Raw genomic sequence first — 17,451 nt, 5'->3', positions numbered from 1 at the left:
TCATACCAAGTTTTTGAGTAGTAGGTCTCACGGTGGTCCTCTTTTCCCCTCCGGGACGCGGGAGGGCGACACCGCAACATGCCAACAGGAAGATAGCCGAGGAAAGCTTGGTGAGACAGCTGACTGAAGCTCTTTGTCAAGCTAGTAAAGAGATACAGAAGCGATACCGGAAATGAGATGAATTTGTTTTCAAAATAAAATGTATAATTTGTTTCACCTGTAAAAAGGGAACTCTATATGCACAGAATTGATAACAACAATATGGATTTATCTATGTGTTGATTTCATTTTCTCAAAATCATTGTTTACTTTCATCACTGTGCCTGGTACTACTCACGAACTTCTCCTAATAATTGTTTTAATTTAAAGTGCAACCGGAAATGCGTATTTTAATCTCGGTAACTTGACGTCAGAGGAAGTGTGTGACTAAACTGGCGATTACGGAAATAACTGCTTAGGCAGAATCAAATAAATAAAGGATTAATATCGAGCCGCCACCCGTGTACGCCTGTAACACTGTCCACAATGTCCAGGCAATCCAACAGAACAACAGACAGCAAGAAGATGGTAGGCGACTCCCGCAGGATTAACACCAGCCAAACCTGTGTAGCCTAGCTAGCACAATGCTAACCGTAGCAAAATAGCTAACGTAACAACTGGCCACATTATACTTGTGCGAGCTAAGCTACTTGTCAGTCATCTATCTTTGTTTGACAGTTGTGGCTAGATATATGAAAGGCATGTTTACAAGTTGAATAAGTATTTCATTCATTGTTTAATATTACTGTCTTGGACGGGAAGCGTAGGTCGTTGTAGCACACGAGCTAAATAGTTAGCCTCCGTAGCTGTACCCGTCCCAGCCCGTTCACTTTTAAGACAACTTACTAAAGGAAATCCCTCCTGTGCAGTTACAACACATGTGGCAGAGATGCTGTGCAAATGCCTGAACAAATGGGGGAGAAAAAAAAAGCAATATATAGCGTGAATTCAACTCCTGAGCTAAACTGTCAGTCAAAGTTAGTGAATCAGTAAGAAGTCACATACTGGCAGATGGAGGGTTAGTGTCTGTTATCATGTTCACTTTATTAGCACTGTTCAATGGTTGGCATTATAGTTTCACATCTGCAGTGAAGATACACCCTCAGTGTGAATACTAAGTCTAAAAAACGTAATATATTACGTTATAATGTGTGTGTGTATATATATATACTATATATACCAGGAGTTGTCTATAGTCTGACCTGTTAGACTTCCTGGTGCAGAAAGTAGTCCTGTACCAGTTGGCACGCCACATTTAAGGAATTGATTATTGGATGCCAAGTTGAGGTTGTTGTTTTTAATCTGGTTTATGCCGAAATTCAGGGTGTTTTATAAACTTGAGAAACAGTGTAATTGGCTACACTGCTTTGAAAAATTGCAGACCCTGCTGTCATTTTAACCCCAAACCCCTATATATTTATGTTCGACTGTTCTATATGTTATGTGTTTAATGTATCCTTAAGGGTGGCTTGGTTATTTGAAATGTCAAATATGTTTTTTTTTAATGTTATTATTTTTTGGGCCTTTTTGTTGCCTTTATTTGATAGGGACAGCCGAAGATAGACAGGAAAGGGGGGTAGAGAGAGTGGGGATGACACGCAGCAAAGGGCCGAAGGTGGGTTTGGACCCTGGGCCGCTGCAGCAAGGACTCAACCTCTGTACATGGGTTGCCAGCTCTACCCACTGAGCTAACCGGGCGTCCAAATATGTTGGTTTTTAGACTAACCTGTTTGATCATTCTATATTTGTATATAAAAGCTTGCTACCATGTGGTTGTTTCACTATAGTTGTGTGTAAGCTTTTGATTAGGATATTTTAAGGACTACCCCAAGAAGTTTTCCACATCTAACTATGAGGATACAAGTTCATCGTCACATTACACTTAATTAACACTTACATTTCATACCGTTATTCTAGTGTTATTTATTTGATTTTGCACAAATAATATGAGACTTCTGTTGTTTCCTCTGTTGCAGAACTCTGAGCTGTTCACTCTGACGTATGGGGCCCTGGTCACCCAGCTCTGTAAAGACTACGAAAATGATGAGGAGGTCAACAAACAACTGGACAAGATGTAGGTTATTATTCTATGTTCACACCCAACTGTAGTTTAGAAATAGTGCAGATGCCAAGCAAGTGTGCTAAGACTTGCTGGTGTCAAACAAACAAACAAAAGTCATTTTTATCAACAAGAAAATAAGTTTTCTTATCACATAATTGATTTAGTTTTATTGATTGCATGGATCTTTTATTTATCACAATTGCTGTTTTCTTCATAAGACTAGCTATGGGCTAGTCTTTTAGCCTTTTATTGTGTATGGCAGCGCAATTCGCTTTAATAAATACGGTGCCAAGCTGACGGATTATGTTTTTGTTATTGTACATTGGAATTGAACTATTAAAAGATGTAACCCTGCTTTCTGTGCATTAGATAGATGGTATAACACAGCTACTTCAACATGTTAAAGTTTATCTTTTGCGTCTTTAACCGAGAGAAGAGAAGTGATGTTTTTTATGGCCTCTTTGGTGTCTCCCTTTAACTCACACCTTCGCACTGCTCTGACACATTCCGCTGGCCTCTGTTCGTAATGTACCTGGGCGCAAGCTTGAGCAGAGAAATGACATAATGCACAAACACTTCTGTGTCAGAGGTTCCCCTTTACTCTTGTCATTTCTTAGAACTCACGGCGCCTTTGAAGAAGAGCACACTGATACGTGTTTTTATGAGTGAAAAAAACCTCTGGAAGGCGACGCAGGGATATAGTCCTCCCACAAAATAAGATTAAGAAAAATGGAAGGTTTTATAACTCAGAAATTCAAAACATCCTGTCACACTGACAGGACTTTGGACGGGATGTACTTTGCTTTTGTGGTTGTGCGGCAACCCTAAGCCTTCTCCAAGCTAAGTCATGATGAGGCTTGTCTTACCTGGCCTTAGAAGGCAGTGAGTCTGCACTGCCCACTCTGCTAGTCGATGTTAGGACCATGTTAGGATCGGGATGCATCAGTTGGCTTCAGATTCTGTTGTAAGAATAAGTTGACTTAACCTTATAATCAGAATTATCAGCATTTGCCAAGTGTATGACCCAAAAATGTGTTGTATTTGGAACTGACTTCTATCTCTTTACTGTCTTTTTTTCCCCTCGGACTGACTTTGTCTTTCTCCTTCATAGGGGTTATAACATCGGAGTGCGTCTGATCGAGGACTTCCTGGCACGGTCCAGCATCGGCAGGTGTCAGGATTTCCGAGAAACAGCTGATGTCATTGCTAAGGTAATTGGAAGGTTCCAGGCCAATCAGAGCGTGACCGTGGACTTCTCCCAAGATGGAGGGAAGGAGGAGGAGAAGGGATGAGAGAAACAGAAAGATTAGAGAGGGATGTTGATGAAACATCCTGACAATAGATGGGGGGAGACGATTAATATGTTGGGAGGGGTTCGGGATAACTGATGGTTGTGACTGAGTAGATTAGAAAGCCTTAAAGTCTCAGCCTGAGGCTAAGATCACATTCCTCTTTGCTTTGTGTGATACTTACCCTAAACATTCAGAAGGTGAGGATTCGCTTACATGTGGGATGAAATGTAATCTCTCTCCTCAGAAAAGGTGATGATCATATTACTGTTGTGATGTGTTGTACTTCAGTCTTCCCCTGTCGATCTTTAATTTATCCATGTCAATCTTCACAAAAATCAGACTCCCCTTATAACTCACGGACAAACAGACGCAGGCAGACTGTGTTTCGGGTGTTTTCAAGGTTACTGCCTGCTTGCTGGGGGAGTCATTCCACAGATGTAACCCCACACTAGCTCAGGGAACTGGCTCTTGTGGGACAGCGGTTTGGAAGGTGCAATGATAGCCTTGCCTGAGGATATCACATGACCTCTGGGTAAACTCTGAAACCACCTCATTTGTCAGTGAAGGTCAGTTGTTTGTTCGAAAACAGATTGTGTAGATCAGGAATGGTTTCTATGGAAGGCAAGACTTAATCATACCACTTCAGTTGCGGTGCTATTAACTAATATTCTTATTCCAGTGTTTCTAAAATACTTTAAGATAAGGCTGCACTGCAGAGTCTGACCTTTTTACATATTTAAAATAAATCCTCCCAGCGCCAGGGAATACTTTCATCTTTGCAACTGCAATTTCACTAGCTTGAACGAACTTTGTGCATGTGTGAGAGAGTATGCCGCCCCTCCTGTGACACATCACAGGGACAAAGTGCTGCAGAGGAAATTAATCAACAATTATCAGAAATCAGGTGTGTGAAGATACTACTGTCACTATGCCTGTGGTGAAAATGTAAGAGTTTCTGCACATGCTTCACAGCTAAAGCCTTCCTGTAAAGCAGTTTGATAATGGGCTTTACTGTGAAGCAGCTGCTGGATGATGTTCATTGGGCTGGTTAGTGGAGAAAATGTCAATCTGCCAAGACTCATAAAGTAACCCTAATTTTCAGGTGGAATTTAGTAAGAAATTAGCATAGTGCATGCAGTATATATGGTGATCATTTAGTTACATGCATTTTCACCTAGTAAATAGTTATTGGTAATGGTAAAACTGACAGTTTAACACCTCTTTGTGTGTCTCTGCAGCTAATTGTATGTTTTATACGAGCGCTCTGTAACTAGTAACATTGTAAGTGTCACCAATGTAAACATGCAATGTAGGATTTCTGTTTTCATTTGAGTGATCGCGCAGTGTTTTCTTTTTTCTTTCGTTGCGCTTGCTGTTAGGTTGCATTTAAGATGTACCTGGGAATCACCCCCAGTGTGACCAACTGGAGCCCAGCAGGAGATGAATTCTCCCTCATCCTTGAGAACAACCCGCTGGTTGACTTTGTGGAGCTGCCGGATAACCACAGCACACTCATCTATTCCAACCTGCTGTGTGGGGTCCTCAGAGGAGCCCTGGAGATGGTAAGTTCAACACTCCAGGTGTAAATTGATGGGTGTCATAGAATACAATTGTTGATTAGGTTCCTGTCGCAAATTTCACCAAGAGAAAAACAGTTTGTGCATAGAAATGTAAGTGATTATTTATCTGATTTAGGTCCAGATGGCTGTGGATGTGAGATTTGCTCAGGACACTCTGAGAGGGGACAATGTGACAGAAATCCGCATGAAGTTTATCAAGAGGATTGAAGAAAATCTCCCAGCAGGAGACGATTGATTGGAAAGATCTTTCTCTCAGCTCCTTGTGTCTGTTTTGGGGAGTCACACAAGGAACATCTTTACATACAGACTGAAAGGATGAATGAAACTGAACTCAAAACATCAAGATGACTGGTATATCTCGATAGCCCGAAGGATATGTACTTTCCTTGCAACTTTACTTGTCACTCTTCAATTTCTGGTATCTTCATCTCTGTTTGTTTTTTTTCGATCGGAGTTGTTTGGAGAAGAATACTAGGAATTTGAAGAGAAACACTGTACACTATTGAAACACAACATAAGATCATTACATGGCCCCGCTACTTTGATTATCTTAGGGGTTTAATGAAAATGCTTGGCACTGATCCGTGGTCCAGTTTGAGGGGAAAAGTTATTGCAGGTCTGTGCCTAAATGACTGTCGCTGTTGCCTCTCACCATTTATCTGTCACCATCTCTCATGGAAAGTTACTGTTGTATCTTGAAAGAATGATGTCCTTACATCCTAATGTTTTTATGTTTGTCTTGTTTGTTTTCTTTCCTTTTTTTTTTTTTAAGAAATCACACTCTATATTGCTGCCAACTATATGGCATGTTAATTTATGTAGATGGATGTGTCAAATAAAGGTGACATATTTAATGTTTTTCTCATGTGTTTTGTGAGAGTGGAGAGACATGACACTTTATGACATGCCTGTTGGGCAACTGGGAACAGTTACTAGTTAGACACACACACACACACACACACACACACACACACACACTGTGTCCTCTGTACCACCTTGTCTTCAGTGTACTGTGGTAGCGTTATTCCTTTGGAGTACCGCAGCCACTCTGCAAAAACAAACAATAACAGACCTAATGCCTCTCTTATGTTTGGTCAGGATACATGGAAGTAATATGTGTGCTTGTGGTTGTGTGTGTGTATTCAGAAAAGGACAGGCTGTCTTGCTAAAATTCACCAGTGCTTGGTTCTGGTTGTCACACCTGTGAATGGCTATATCACCTAGAAATAACGAACAGAACTTCTCATTTAGACCCACTGCACACCTCGTCAATAACTGAAAACACAGGTGGTCATTCACACACACACACACACACACACACACACACACACACACACACACACACACACACACACACACACACACACACACACACACACACACACACACACACACACACAGACACACACACACACACACACAGACACACACAAATCATCTTTGACCCTGCTTTAGAAGCACAAAGCTGGTCTGGATACCACTGGAACATTAGCCATGTTTTTCTTATTCTTTGTCTTTTCTGTTTTATTGTGTAACATAACAATAACATTAGTACCACACTCGTGAGACTGCTGAAAGCACATAGAGGATGAGATTGTAAGATAGGGATTTCCTTTAGGAGAAATCTGTCAGCTATTAGCTGCTGGAAACCTTCAGGCTCTACACATCCTATTTTATAGCTGCTATCACATGAACCCATTTCTGCTTTTACAGTTTTAGTATTCAGGCACTTGAAATAAAATTCTCCAAAAAGCCACCAGAGGATGCTGTGTACATTAGCTTTCTCAGTTGTAGGCAGCATGGTTCCCCAGTGTAAGGCTTAAGTTATGTACATTTAGCATTTTTTGGCCAAAGATGGGTATTGTGGGAGAAATACATTCCCATATTTGTGGGAGTAAAGGCCGGAGCTGCCAGAAAACATAAATAAAAGGTTTTTCAGATTATGAATATGGGAAGAGCAGACAATTCGCAGTAGTTGAGTGGCCGATGCCAATATGGCAATCTAGCTCTGATTTGGCTGGAGATTAGACAAACGATGACAACATGCAGTCTTTGTACTTCATAATCCCGGCGAAGATGTATTAGGATAGGATTTCTTAGTATTATTTACTGTCTTAAGCCTCTGCCCACTCCTGTCTGGGGTAGTGCTCATTTAAAAGGATAAAGAGTGGAAAGTGGAAGCACCTCGACGGACATCGGTGTGCAATAAGCCCGACGGGCCATTAGGCGAGCTCTCAACACATTACGTGCACATATCTATGCACCCTGTAGGCCTGTGATGTGGATGTTGGATGGAAAGCGGGGCAGGAAATAGTTTTTGTGCAGAAGCTCAATGTAAATGACTTGGCAGAATAAGAGCCGTGTACCTGGGGGATGGATGGACAGCTGGGTTTGTGTATTTGTGAAAACCTGTATTACTCTTCCATATGCTCGCAGGAATTTGGACTTGACAAACACACACTTATATGCGCACATGCTGTACATGGAGGCCAAGGGTGAGGATGAATTTATTACACACTGTACTCACAAATAGGTGTTAATACACACTAGAAGGACCTTGTCCAAACACGCCAACAGGGCCATTTTCTGTCTTCCACAACTTAAAGTCCTACCAATATGTCTAGTGAGAGTTTAGTGTTGATTGTTTTCACAGTTTTACCCATTAACAAAAAAGTATGAAGACTAAAAAACTAACTAACGCTGCATTATGACTTCACTCCTCATAACCTGCGCACATGTGAATTCTATTCGCTTCGCAAGACTGCAGACGCTGATGAAAACACAAGGAGAAAGTTGTTGAGGCACTAAAGACATTCTCTGAGCCATGAAGAATTACTGTGAGGGAGCTATTTTTATCTATTGTTTTCTTCCCCCTTGGACAGACATTTCCCATCACTCATATCGCTTAATACTATTCTATCGTATTTTAGTTTATGTTATTGTCATTTATATTATTTACTGCAGCTGCCTATATTTTTCAGAAAACTTTATTAGGACAGACCTGGAAAACAAGTAGCAAATGTTACGGGCCCGAGACAACGTGCGCCGATCTGCTTAAAGCCAGCTAAACGTTTCCATGTGGCCTTTATAGGAAACAAATGGTGAAAGGCACGCTGTGACAGTAAAGCCCAGTGCACAGCCTGGTATTGACCTGCACTTATTGAATACCGCATCTCTTTCTTCTACATCCACTCGATCCATTTCTCTCAGTTTTCCCATTTTATTTTCTCAATTATTCCCCCCCCATCTCTTAGTCTTGTTAATGTTTTGCTGATGTGCTAAGGGAAGCCAGCACTAAATCAGCATAAGGATGTGTGGTAGTAGTCAACCTTTTGGGAATGTCCTGCGTCTGCTGGGATACGTGCTGTCTCTCAGGTGAGGTAAGGGCTGACTGAAGAGGCAGTCACCCAGGATTTCCAGAGGTTTCCGGAGTGTGTGTTTTGTGTCTGGTCAGTGGAAAGAGCGGAGGTGACAGCAGGATGGACAGCTCTCTTTGAGAAGAGAATGCAGTGAGTCAGCAAACAAGTGTGTTCATGCTAAAAAATGCCAGACAGACTGAATAATGTTCCCGGGCAGTGAAGCGGTGGGAAGAAGTGGTTGATTTAATGAGCGTGTCTCTGGTGCGCACCTGAAAGAGATGCTCACATGAACGTGAGAGTTTACATTATTCACAGGCTACACGAAAACACACCCTGTTGTTCTTGGTGAAAGTGTGATGTTAGCGGTTTGAGGGGATGTTCGTGGGATTTATGGGCATAAACACCTCAGTAAATAAATGTGGATGTGGTTATGAGAGGTAATTATGAGTTGATTTGTTATTCAGTCACAGTATGTACCCACTGAAATCTGCTGCAGCATCTGCAAGCCATTTGGAATATGAATCATCACCCACTTCCAGACAAACTGTTGAGCACTTCCTATAAATCTAATAACTCATGCTTCGCTCAGCCATTTAGCATGGACCGTACATCCATCTGAAAGTGAGAACGTTTTCAGGCCTTTCGAAAGGTATGTATGGGTCATCAAGAGTGTTGGCAGGAAGGGTGAAATGAGAACCAAAACTAGTGAAACACATCTCTTCTAGCTCAAAAATAAAAGCTTGGATCAGATCCAGCTAACACGCACAATAAAATCCTGGATCACCAGTGTCACCAGGGATTCGTGTTAACAAAGAAAACATCTTCTCAGCAGGAAGACATGTCAGGTTGAAATTGGTACAAAGCAGGGTCTCTTTTTTGTATCAGCAGTGACCTGGCTGGTTCCACGATGGTTTCAGCCCGAGCCCTGGACGCTGCCGAGCCATTTAATGCCTTGTTTTTAGTTTTTCCCCTTCCCTTTCTTCCAGGCTTTTTGGATGGGAGCTGCTAAGCTGCCTTCACTCTGCTTCCAATTTCCTCCTGCTCTTTTGTTCTTCCTCCTTTCTCCAGGATCTGATGAAGAGGAGTTTTTCGACGTTCCTGATGATACAGGTTTTACCCGTTCCAGATCCTCTTTATCTTTGTGCCTCATTTTCCCACAATACACTCAATTTTTGTCTTGTTTTTCTCCCTCCTTTCTTCCCTTTTTCCTGACCCCGCAGCCGTTCGAGCTGGGGTTTATGTAACAGCGGCAGAACTTTCCAGCTTGGAACGGCCTCATTTGAAGATGGAGCGAGGAGAACGAGCGGGAGAGAAAGAAAAAAAAAAGTGTCATGTAATATTACACTAGCCCTGAGGGCAAACGACACCTCACCTTAGACTTCATTATTCCAGGGCCTTTCCCTCCAAATGCACATATGTAAGAATATATTTATATCAGTCTCCCAGGCAGTAACAAATACGTTAATTCCAATTGAAAAGCAGGAATGTGAAAGTCCTGGTTTGCCCTGGACTAAAATCAAACCAGGCTTCCCTCCCAGAGCACAGGGCTGCCTAGAGGCTGCACACCAGCTGCACTGGACGGGATATCACCACTCACCACTGCCAAGCATGAACCGACAGTGTGTGTGTGTGTGTGTGTCACATCAAAATCTTGGAGTGACAAAACACACACCATATATTGATTAGAGTGAAGTACTTCTGATGACGCATGTCTCCCAAGCAGGCCATCTATCTAACCTTTAAAGCATGATATCCGAGCTAATATCACAACATAAATCTAGACACCAGCTCAAAAGGCTTTATGTCTTCAGCAAGTCATTTATTATCCGCCCACTGCAAGAACCTATAACACTAGTCAATGTGATTGTAAGGGGTCTGGATGTCCTATTATGCAGGCTAGACATTTCATGTCTGTGAGTATGACTTTCCATATAAAACACCTCAAGCTGTCACACTGGAAAATGAGACCAACTGGAATTTGATGGGTGGACTGGGGTTTATGAGAAATTTCCTATGCGGGAGATGCGTGATGGTGCATTATTAGCTATATTTCCATTCAACTGTAAATTTTATGCAATCTTTGAAGTGCTTCCAAATAAAATGCAAAGTGTTTCCATTAAAGCCAATACCTTAACTTATATTAATTTCAATTACGCACGTTCATAATAGCAAAAAGACTGTTGAAGAAATTATATCAGGCAATTTGTTAGTGTTCATTACTAATGGCAAACATTTCATGCATTTAAAGATTAGAAGAATGCACTTAGAAATTTCAGTGCACCAAAAATGATGGTACAGCTATGGGTTCATGAGCTTTAGGGCTGTCCCTTTTCACAAAATTAAAGTTTTAAAAGAATGAGAACAACACGTTAATATTTTGAATTACTTTGAATGCAACTCTTGTAGCCTAATTCAAAAAGTTGTAAAATGCATGTTGTTTCGTTCATTCATGGTGCCCCTGCTGCCTCACTGGCAAGCTAGCAAGCTAACATGTGACTTGATTTGTTGTTGTGGTCACTTTACTGTAAAAATAAAAACATTTTTAAAAGTCAGCAAACAGCCTTACCTCATCCAGTTTTTGTTATGATTATCTATTCAGCATTCCTTGCTAGTTTCCTCCATTTTATGTTAGCGAAGGGACCAACATGTGTAACATGAGCTGTTATGCTTGTAAATTGTGAGTTTGGACAGATCATTATAAAGTCTCAATACTGAATTTTCTGGGACATTGTGGTGGTCATGTACTTAACAAACAACAGTCAAGGAAACGTGAAGCTGTTGGAACCGAAACATTTAGCCAGACCAGACATATCAAACATGTCACTATAAATATTAAACCTGTCACTTAATTCACCAAATGCTTTGTCTTTGCTAGTCATCGTGCAATTTACATTTCTCCACTGCAAGTGGAAACAAGACTATGCAGTCTGTGAGGCTGTACTTTGGCACAGTGCTGCCTTGAGAAAAATGCTAACATTAGGATGCTAACATGTTCACAATGACCATGTTAATATGCCAGTGTTTAGCAGATTATATTTACCATGGTCACTATCTTAGTGTAGTGTGCTAACATTTAGTTTATGTCAAAAAATTGGACAAAGTTACATTTTGAGCCAGTGGTCCTAAATGAAAAGTTAGGGGATAACTAAAGTTACTAGAATTAATCCTGTGGGAATGTGTTTCTGTACAGAAATTCATGGCAGTCTGTCTAATAGTTGTTCACTCAAAACCACAAATGGTTGGGGGACGACCAAAGTCGTTAGGATACATCATCTACGAACCATGAATATATGTAAAATATTTTGGGCCAATCCATGACAGGACATTTACTGGATAAGTGTAAACTTTGATCTGCTGGTGGTGCTAGAGGAAAAGTGTGGAGGGGAGAGGAATGTCAAAAACATATGACAAACCATCCAATAGCCTACTTTTCTAGATATTTTGAACCAAAGTAGTAGAGTGACTGACATTGCCATATCTAAAGTTCCATTGCTAGTGTGTACAATAGAAATAGTGAATTTGTCCTTGTAACTCAGCTACTGGAGGCACAATTCTATAATTTCCACCCTTTAACCTTTTATCATCAATTACAAGGCCAGATAGTTGTTCACATTGTCACTCTAGGTATTATTTTCATCAGGTGTAGTGTTTCTCCATCCCAATATTGCTGGACTCTGTGGTGGTGTGTCTGCCCAACTGCCTTCAAAGTCTTTATATTGTTGCCAAGTTCAAGACCTCTTGTTCACCTGCTGGGCAGAGATACAAAGGCCTCGGGGTGATGAGAGATTTATGTAATGGGCCATATTCATCAGATGGGCCAATATGCACTGTGCATGCCTCTTCACCGATCCATAATGAAAATCAGAGGTCAAATGAGATACAGTACATTGCCTGCGAAAGATCACACGTCTAGTACAGCAGGGGTGAATTTCTCTGCCATTTTATTGCCTGCCATGGAAGTCCTATGCCTCCAGGTATAGGAAACATGCAGCGTTGACAAAATGTAACAACAGTGTGATTTATGCTTACAATGTGGGTTTTTGAGTAGCCCATTAACACAATTTGGGATGTTTTTAATGTATCTGAGTGACATGTATACATGCGTGTATTTGTTGTCCTTCAAATACAAGCCATATATATATTTGGGATGCATAATGGGAGTGTGCTCTCATATGGCAATATTCATGCCAAACATGTGTAGCTGAATGTTCAACTTTTGCCTCTCCTGTTTCCTTGTTCATGTCATTCAGTAATGTGAGCACTGTGCCAAAAGTTTTTTTTTAATTTTATGGCCTTGAAAATGATGTTTGTGTCTTTGTGCATACATATTGCAGAGGATTTCTCCCAACACACGTGTACATGTGTGCATCTGCTTCACCTATGTGCCTCCCTGTGTGATTTCGTTACTCATTCAATGTAGAGGTGCTGAAAGCGCTCTCTGCGGGCCTCATAATGCACAAACCTTTTTTCAATTAGCTGGCCAGATTGGGCTCAGTGGTGCTTAGATCTACTGTAAATCTGACCCAGACAAAACACCCACTGGGTCCTGCTCCAAAGGGACAGATATAGGGAGGAAGAGGGAGGAAGCTGTCAAAAGCCGTGTAGCATTTTGTTGGATGGTTTCCGGGCCTCTCATGCTGCAGGTCAGTGTCTGGCCCTCTGACTGTCAGCATCCACATCAGTTAGCCAGTTAAAGGACAGTCATATGGTTTCATGCAGGAAAACTGATCTCTGTGGCCATGTTACAACCACACATGCCGTATGCAACCACAAACACCCCCCATGTAAATATCCAGTATTTTCTATCTGGACTTACTGGACCAGAAGCATGCCTCATGTCAGCAGAAGGGGCAGCTGATTGTCACCAAGTGCGATTCTCTTTGTGTTTGTTAGTCTTTCCAGCCTCTCAGTCATCTGAGCTCACTGTGGTTTATGTTTCACAGTAACTATGAACCGATTTTGTTGTTAATATGTTTCGAGACCATGTAATTATTTCCCATTTCCCCTTCTTTAATTCTATGAAAGCGTTTCTTTGATTCAGAAATTTAACCATAATCAGTTAAACCAAAATTGTATATGTAAGAAACAAAGGGAAGTGAAACATAATCACTGAAAACAATCTGTTTTCAGAATACCACATTTGGTTTCTTTTGCACTCGGTATGCAGCACACACTATGGAGACATTTTCAGTGGACATAAAAGCCAGAGGAGCTGAGTGAATGAGATGTCCTCGGAGATGTGCTTTGGAAGACAAAAGCGTGACTCAAACTGCATGGGAGCATCCAACAATCACTTTTTTTCCCTTCACTTTTATCTTTCCTTTGTCCTTCTCTGTTTTATCTACTTCTTGGCAGGTGTGAATACGTGCAAATAGATGATGCTGTGAGAAAAATGAAAACATGCTGTAGCCAAGATGAAAGTCATGACACGTACGTTTATCTGGCATGAGTAAAAATCAGAGCATGAAACACATGATTACTCTGTTTAAAAGTATGTCTAAAAGGCGTTTTATTAATTACTCTATGATGCATGAAAAATTCCCAATGCACATGTATTTTTGTCGACAACTATTCTTTCCCACTTAGTGTATCAGGATGAAGTATCAACATGTATTTTTGTTTATGACCAAATACCTGCTGAACTAATGAACTAATCAGCGTCAGTTGTACCTTGTGTTCACTGCTACGTAGAAAATGTTTGCATACTTACCATTGACAGTATATATTATGGACAGAGCTTTGGTCTGTAAAGTGAAGCCAATGTGGAAGTGTCTTGAAACTTGCATTCCATGTAAAGGCCGGCAGGGGGAGCTCCATTTGCACTCTAATGGAGAAATGACGCGACTTCTCACTTGATTTATTTGCTCACCAAACAGTTTTCCAATGGGTTTATGGTCTCAATCGCTAGTTTCAAGTCTTCTTCCATACATTATGATGTTCATTTAGTAAATTATGGTCTAATTTAGAGTAAAATAGATGATAAAGCCATATATGCTTTTGGCTGTGGCTACCGTATGATTGTCAAGTCACAAAACTCAAACTAGGTGGTGCTGATCAAATATGAAGAAAGATTCTGTTACTGCGTTGCCTACGTCTCACCTAAAATTGTTTCAGAACCACATTTTAGTGTACCGTTGAGCTGTAATACGAGATTGTGTGTGACTGAATGTTGGCATTGTCATTGTAAGCATGTTAGCATGCTGGCATTACCTTTTAGCTCAAAACACTACTGTTCCTAAGTACACTAGCCTGAGTCTTACTCTCATATCAAGGGCATATGTGAACTTAACACTTTTTATGTGTTAAAATTGATCGCCACAGCCTTTTCCTAGTAGACCTAATAAGTAAGTAAGGAATGGGATGTGATGCAACCACAATTCAGTTGAAACACTAAATATACTCTAACACCTGAGGCCAGAGGCACCAACCATCCTGATGGCGACACCTCTACCATGAATGCTTGATCTGCTAGGGTGGACCTGGTTATGGAATCTCAAAGAGTGGACTGTTCAGAGACACAACCCCCCATTCACACCCAGCTCCGGTGCTGCATGGTCTGGTTCAACTTTACGACATGAAGGGGAGTCTTAAAAACATGCCCTGTCACAACTCAACCTTCAAAACATTTTCCTGATTTGCACATACACACGGACAGCTGCCCATGGCTCACCAATCTTTGACACGTGCCGGGAGGAAGGTGGAGCCGCAGCTTTAGCAGGGTATTTATGATATCATGACATCATCAGGCCAGGTGATGGAGTGCTGTGTCATGCTTTGTTTGGTTTTCCAGCACTAACTGTATTAGCAATAACACCAGCTCTGGGAAAACATGTCAGTGGAGGATATAACTGAGATTGGCACACAACGGTGAGGGGAGGAAAAGAACATAAAATAATAACCCAGGGGGTGAATGTGTTCGGAAGAAATCCAGGTTGGAACATAAGTGTGTAATTATAACAAGGTGCCGTCAATCACAGTTTCAGCTCCTTCGACCAGTAATCCCCTCTCTTCCTTCACACCTCAGTGACCCCTGAACCCCCCCAACGCACACACCACAACACTAACATTGTGCTCCTTGTGAACACCTTCATACTCAACATACTGTGTGATGGTCACATATACTGTAGAGCCAAATACACACATGCACACCTCAAGGTTAATTTGCTTTACAGGACTGTACAGGGGTTTGGGATATTTTAGCCCATTTTTAATATAAACACAAATCACATATACTGTGTTATTTTGGATTGGTTTTCTCCCATTAACGCAGCCACTGGTTTCGGTAAATTTGCATATGCTACAACCTGAAAGGGTAATCTGTCACTGTGAACATTTGTCTTCTTTATTTGTTCAATTTTTTTAATGCAAAAACAATACGCTTTTGGCCAACTTTGCTCATTGTTTGTCCTCTGGCAAAATAATATTGGGTAAAATGGGTAAAGCTTCCATAAAGATGCTACCATGCAAATGTGAATAGGCCCCAAAGGTTTAAAATAAGGTGCCTTTGAAAAAGTTTAATTTAGAAAAACTAATATATTTATTATACGAGTTTAGTATCAGCAAGTCATTTTTATAATGTTCAGCAATTACAAACCATTGGCCACCTAAAAGGTAGAAATGTACAGGTTCGTAATTAATAGACTAGTACATCCAAAGTCACCAGTATGAATCATAGAAAGAGTTCAACAGGAAGGGGAGAAAGGCTGTTGTATCATAAAGTGATGGGTGAATGGATGAGTGGGTTGTCGAAGCGTAACCCAATGATCTTTTTAAGCCATTATATGATCACTTCTCTGCACAATAAAGACAAGTTAGAAACTGAGAGAGTGTGCGCGACCATGAAAATAACAGACTGTAGTCTATGGTGCAAGGTGTGGACACTTGAATCAGCAAGGAAAGAATGACATGCGTAGTGCAGGGTTCCATGAAAAGTGAGTCATTCATTAGCACCTCTTTATAGAGTTGTGTACCTCCTTTTGAAAAAGGTGCGCTGTACCTAAAAATAGGAGCGTGCTTGGAAAACTGAATCTGATATTTCCATTTTCACATTTTGGGCACTTACGTGAAGTGTGTGACGAGGTTAAAAACCAAAATGATGTTGGAGGGATGTGTTCAAAGACACATCACACCACCCGTAGACCCTCCCTTGCTACTGATGTTCTGAAGGCCAAGCAGGCCTGTAACACCAACCAGCAGCTGCAAGGAAATGCATAGTTATTTCCATTTCCTGAAAGGGCTGGAAACCATATTGTGTTTATTCATCAGTAATATGGATTCATTCAAGATTCAAATCCCTACATCTGCATAATTTGATGTATTGTAGCAAGCAAAAAACAGTCAACATTCTGTAATACAACAGAGACATGTACATGCTGGTAGTACAGTGGGATGGTAACAGTGTTTCCTGTCTAATGTTTCAGGGCACCTGGTGACTGAGGTGGGAGGAGTGTTGATGTCTGCCACAGATGACAGATGAGGTCACAGTAGGAAAAGGAAGCGGGATGCACTTGTTTGACCTGTCAACTGGGCGTAGGAAATGTGAATCGTCATCTGGGGCCAAGTCCGGCCAGGTCAGTCTGTCTGTGTCTTACAGTAGCCCCTGAGCACTGTTACTTGGTGACATACTGAAATGATGCACAGGGCTTTGTGCCCAGAGGTTTGCATAAACGTTAGATTTTATCAAAAGTAACAAATTTAAATTGTAGCACTGAGCAGGGACAACTTGTTATCTGTGTGTAGTTAGCGATGAGAAGGTTGGCTCTGTCACAGATAAACTTAAGACTGGGGTGTGCTCAAAAGTTGTTAGTGCTTTACTATTTTGAACGGCCACACTCAAAGCTAGCATGAAAAGCCTACCATCATAGATAATGTGCAAGATATGATCATTTTTCAAGTGGGGGTAACCCTATAAATGCAATGCCTTAAAGGCATTCATAGTGTTGCATTCACAAAAAAGTCATAGATTTGGGTAAAGCATACCGATGCCTTTACTGTTTTGCCATCAGGACGTGTTGCAAACCTCATTCAGCCGTTTTGCAGAGATGAAAATGTGATTTTAATACAGTGTGCCTTGCCAGGTTTATCAATCAAACTAATTGAGGGTCCTGATTGGTTTCTCT

General features: G+C 41.1%; 1 protein-coding gene across 1 annotated transcript; it reads left to right on the top strand.

Annotated features, from left to right (window-relative positions):
* Nucleotides 1-400: 400 nt before the first annotated feature.
* On the top strand, nt 401-5,827 carry trappc3 (trafficking protein particle complex subunit 3). The gene is made up of 5 exons (XM_051390115.1): nt 401-567; nt 2,016-2,113; nt 3,213-3,312; nt 4,773-4,955; nt 5,089-5,827. The coding sequence occupies exons 1-5, from the start codon at nt 526-528 to the stop codon at nt 5,206-5,208; spliced, it is 543 nt and encodes a 180-aa protein (XP_051246075.1). The 5' UTR covers nt 401-525; the 3' UTR covers nt 5,209-5,827.
* Nucleotides 5,828-17,451: the final 11,624 nt, after the last annotated feature.

Source organism: Dicentrarchus labrax, unplaced genomic scaffold, assembly GCF_905237075.1.
Source record: "Dicentrarchus labrax unplaced genomic scaffold, dlabrax2021, whole genome shotgun sequence".
In the NCBI taxonomy this organism is placed as follows: Eukaryota; Metazoa; Chordata; class Actinopteri; family Moronidae; genus Dicentrarchus; species Dicentrarchus labrax.
Note: the sequence above shows the minus strand (reverse complement) of the source record. Positions and strands in the feature narration are given on the sequence as shown.

Coding starts and splice junctions, on each gene's coding strand:
- trappc3 (XM_051390115.1), top strand. CDS start 526: ATGTCCAGGCAATCCAACAGAACAACAGACAGCAAGAAGATG. Junction 2,114..3,212: donor AACAAACAACTGGACAAGAT/GTAGGTTATTAT, acceptor TCTCCTTCATAG/GGGTTATAACATCGGAGTGC. Junction 3,313..4,772: donor CAGCTGATGTCATTGCTAAG/GTAATTGGAAGG, acceptor GCTTGCTGTTAG/GTTGCATTTAAGATGTACCT.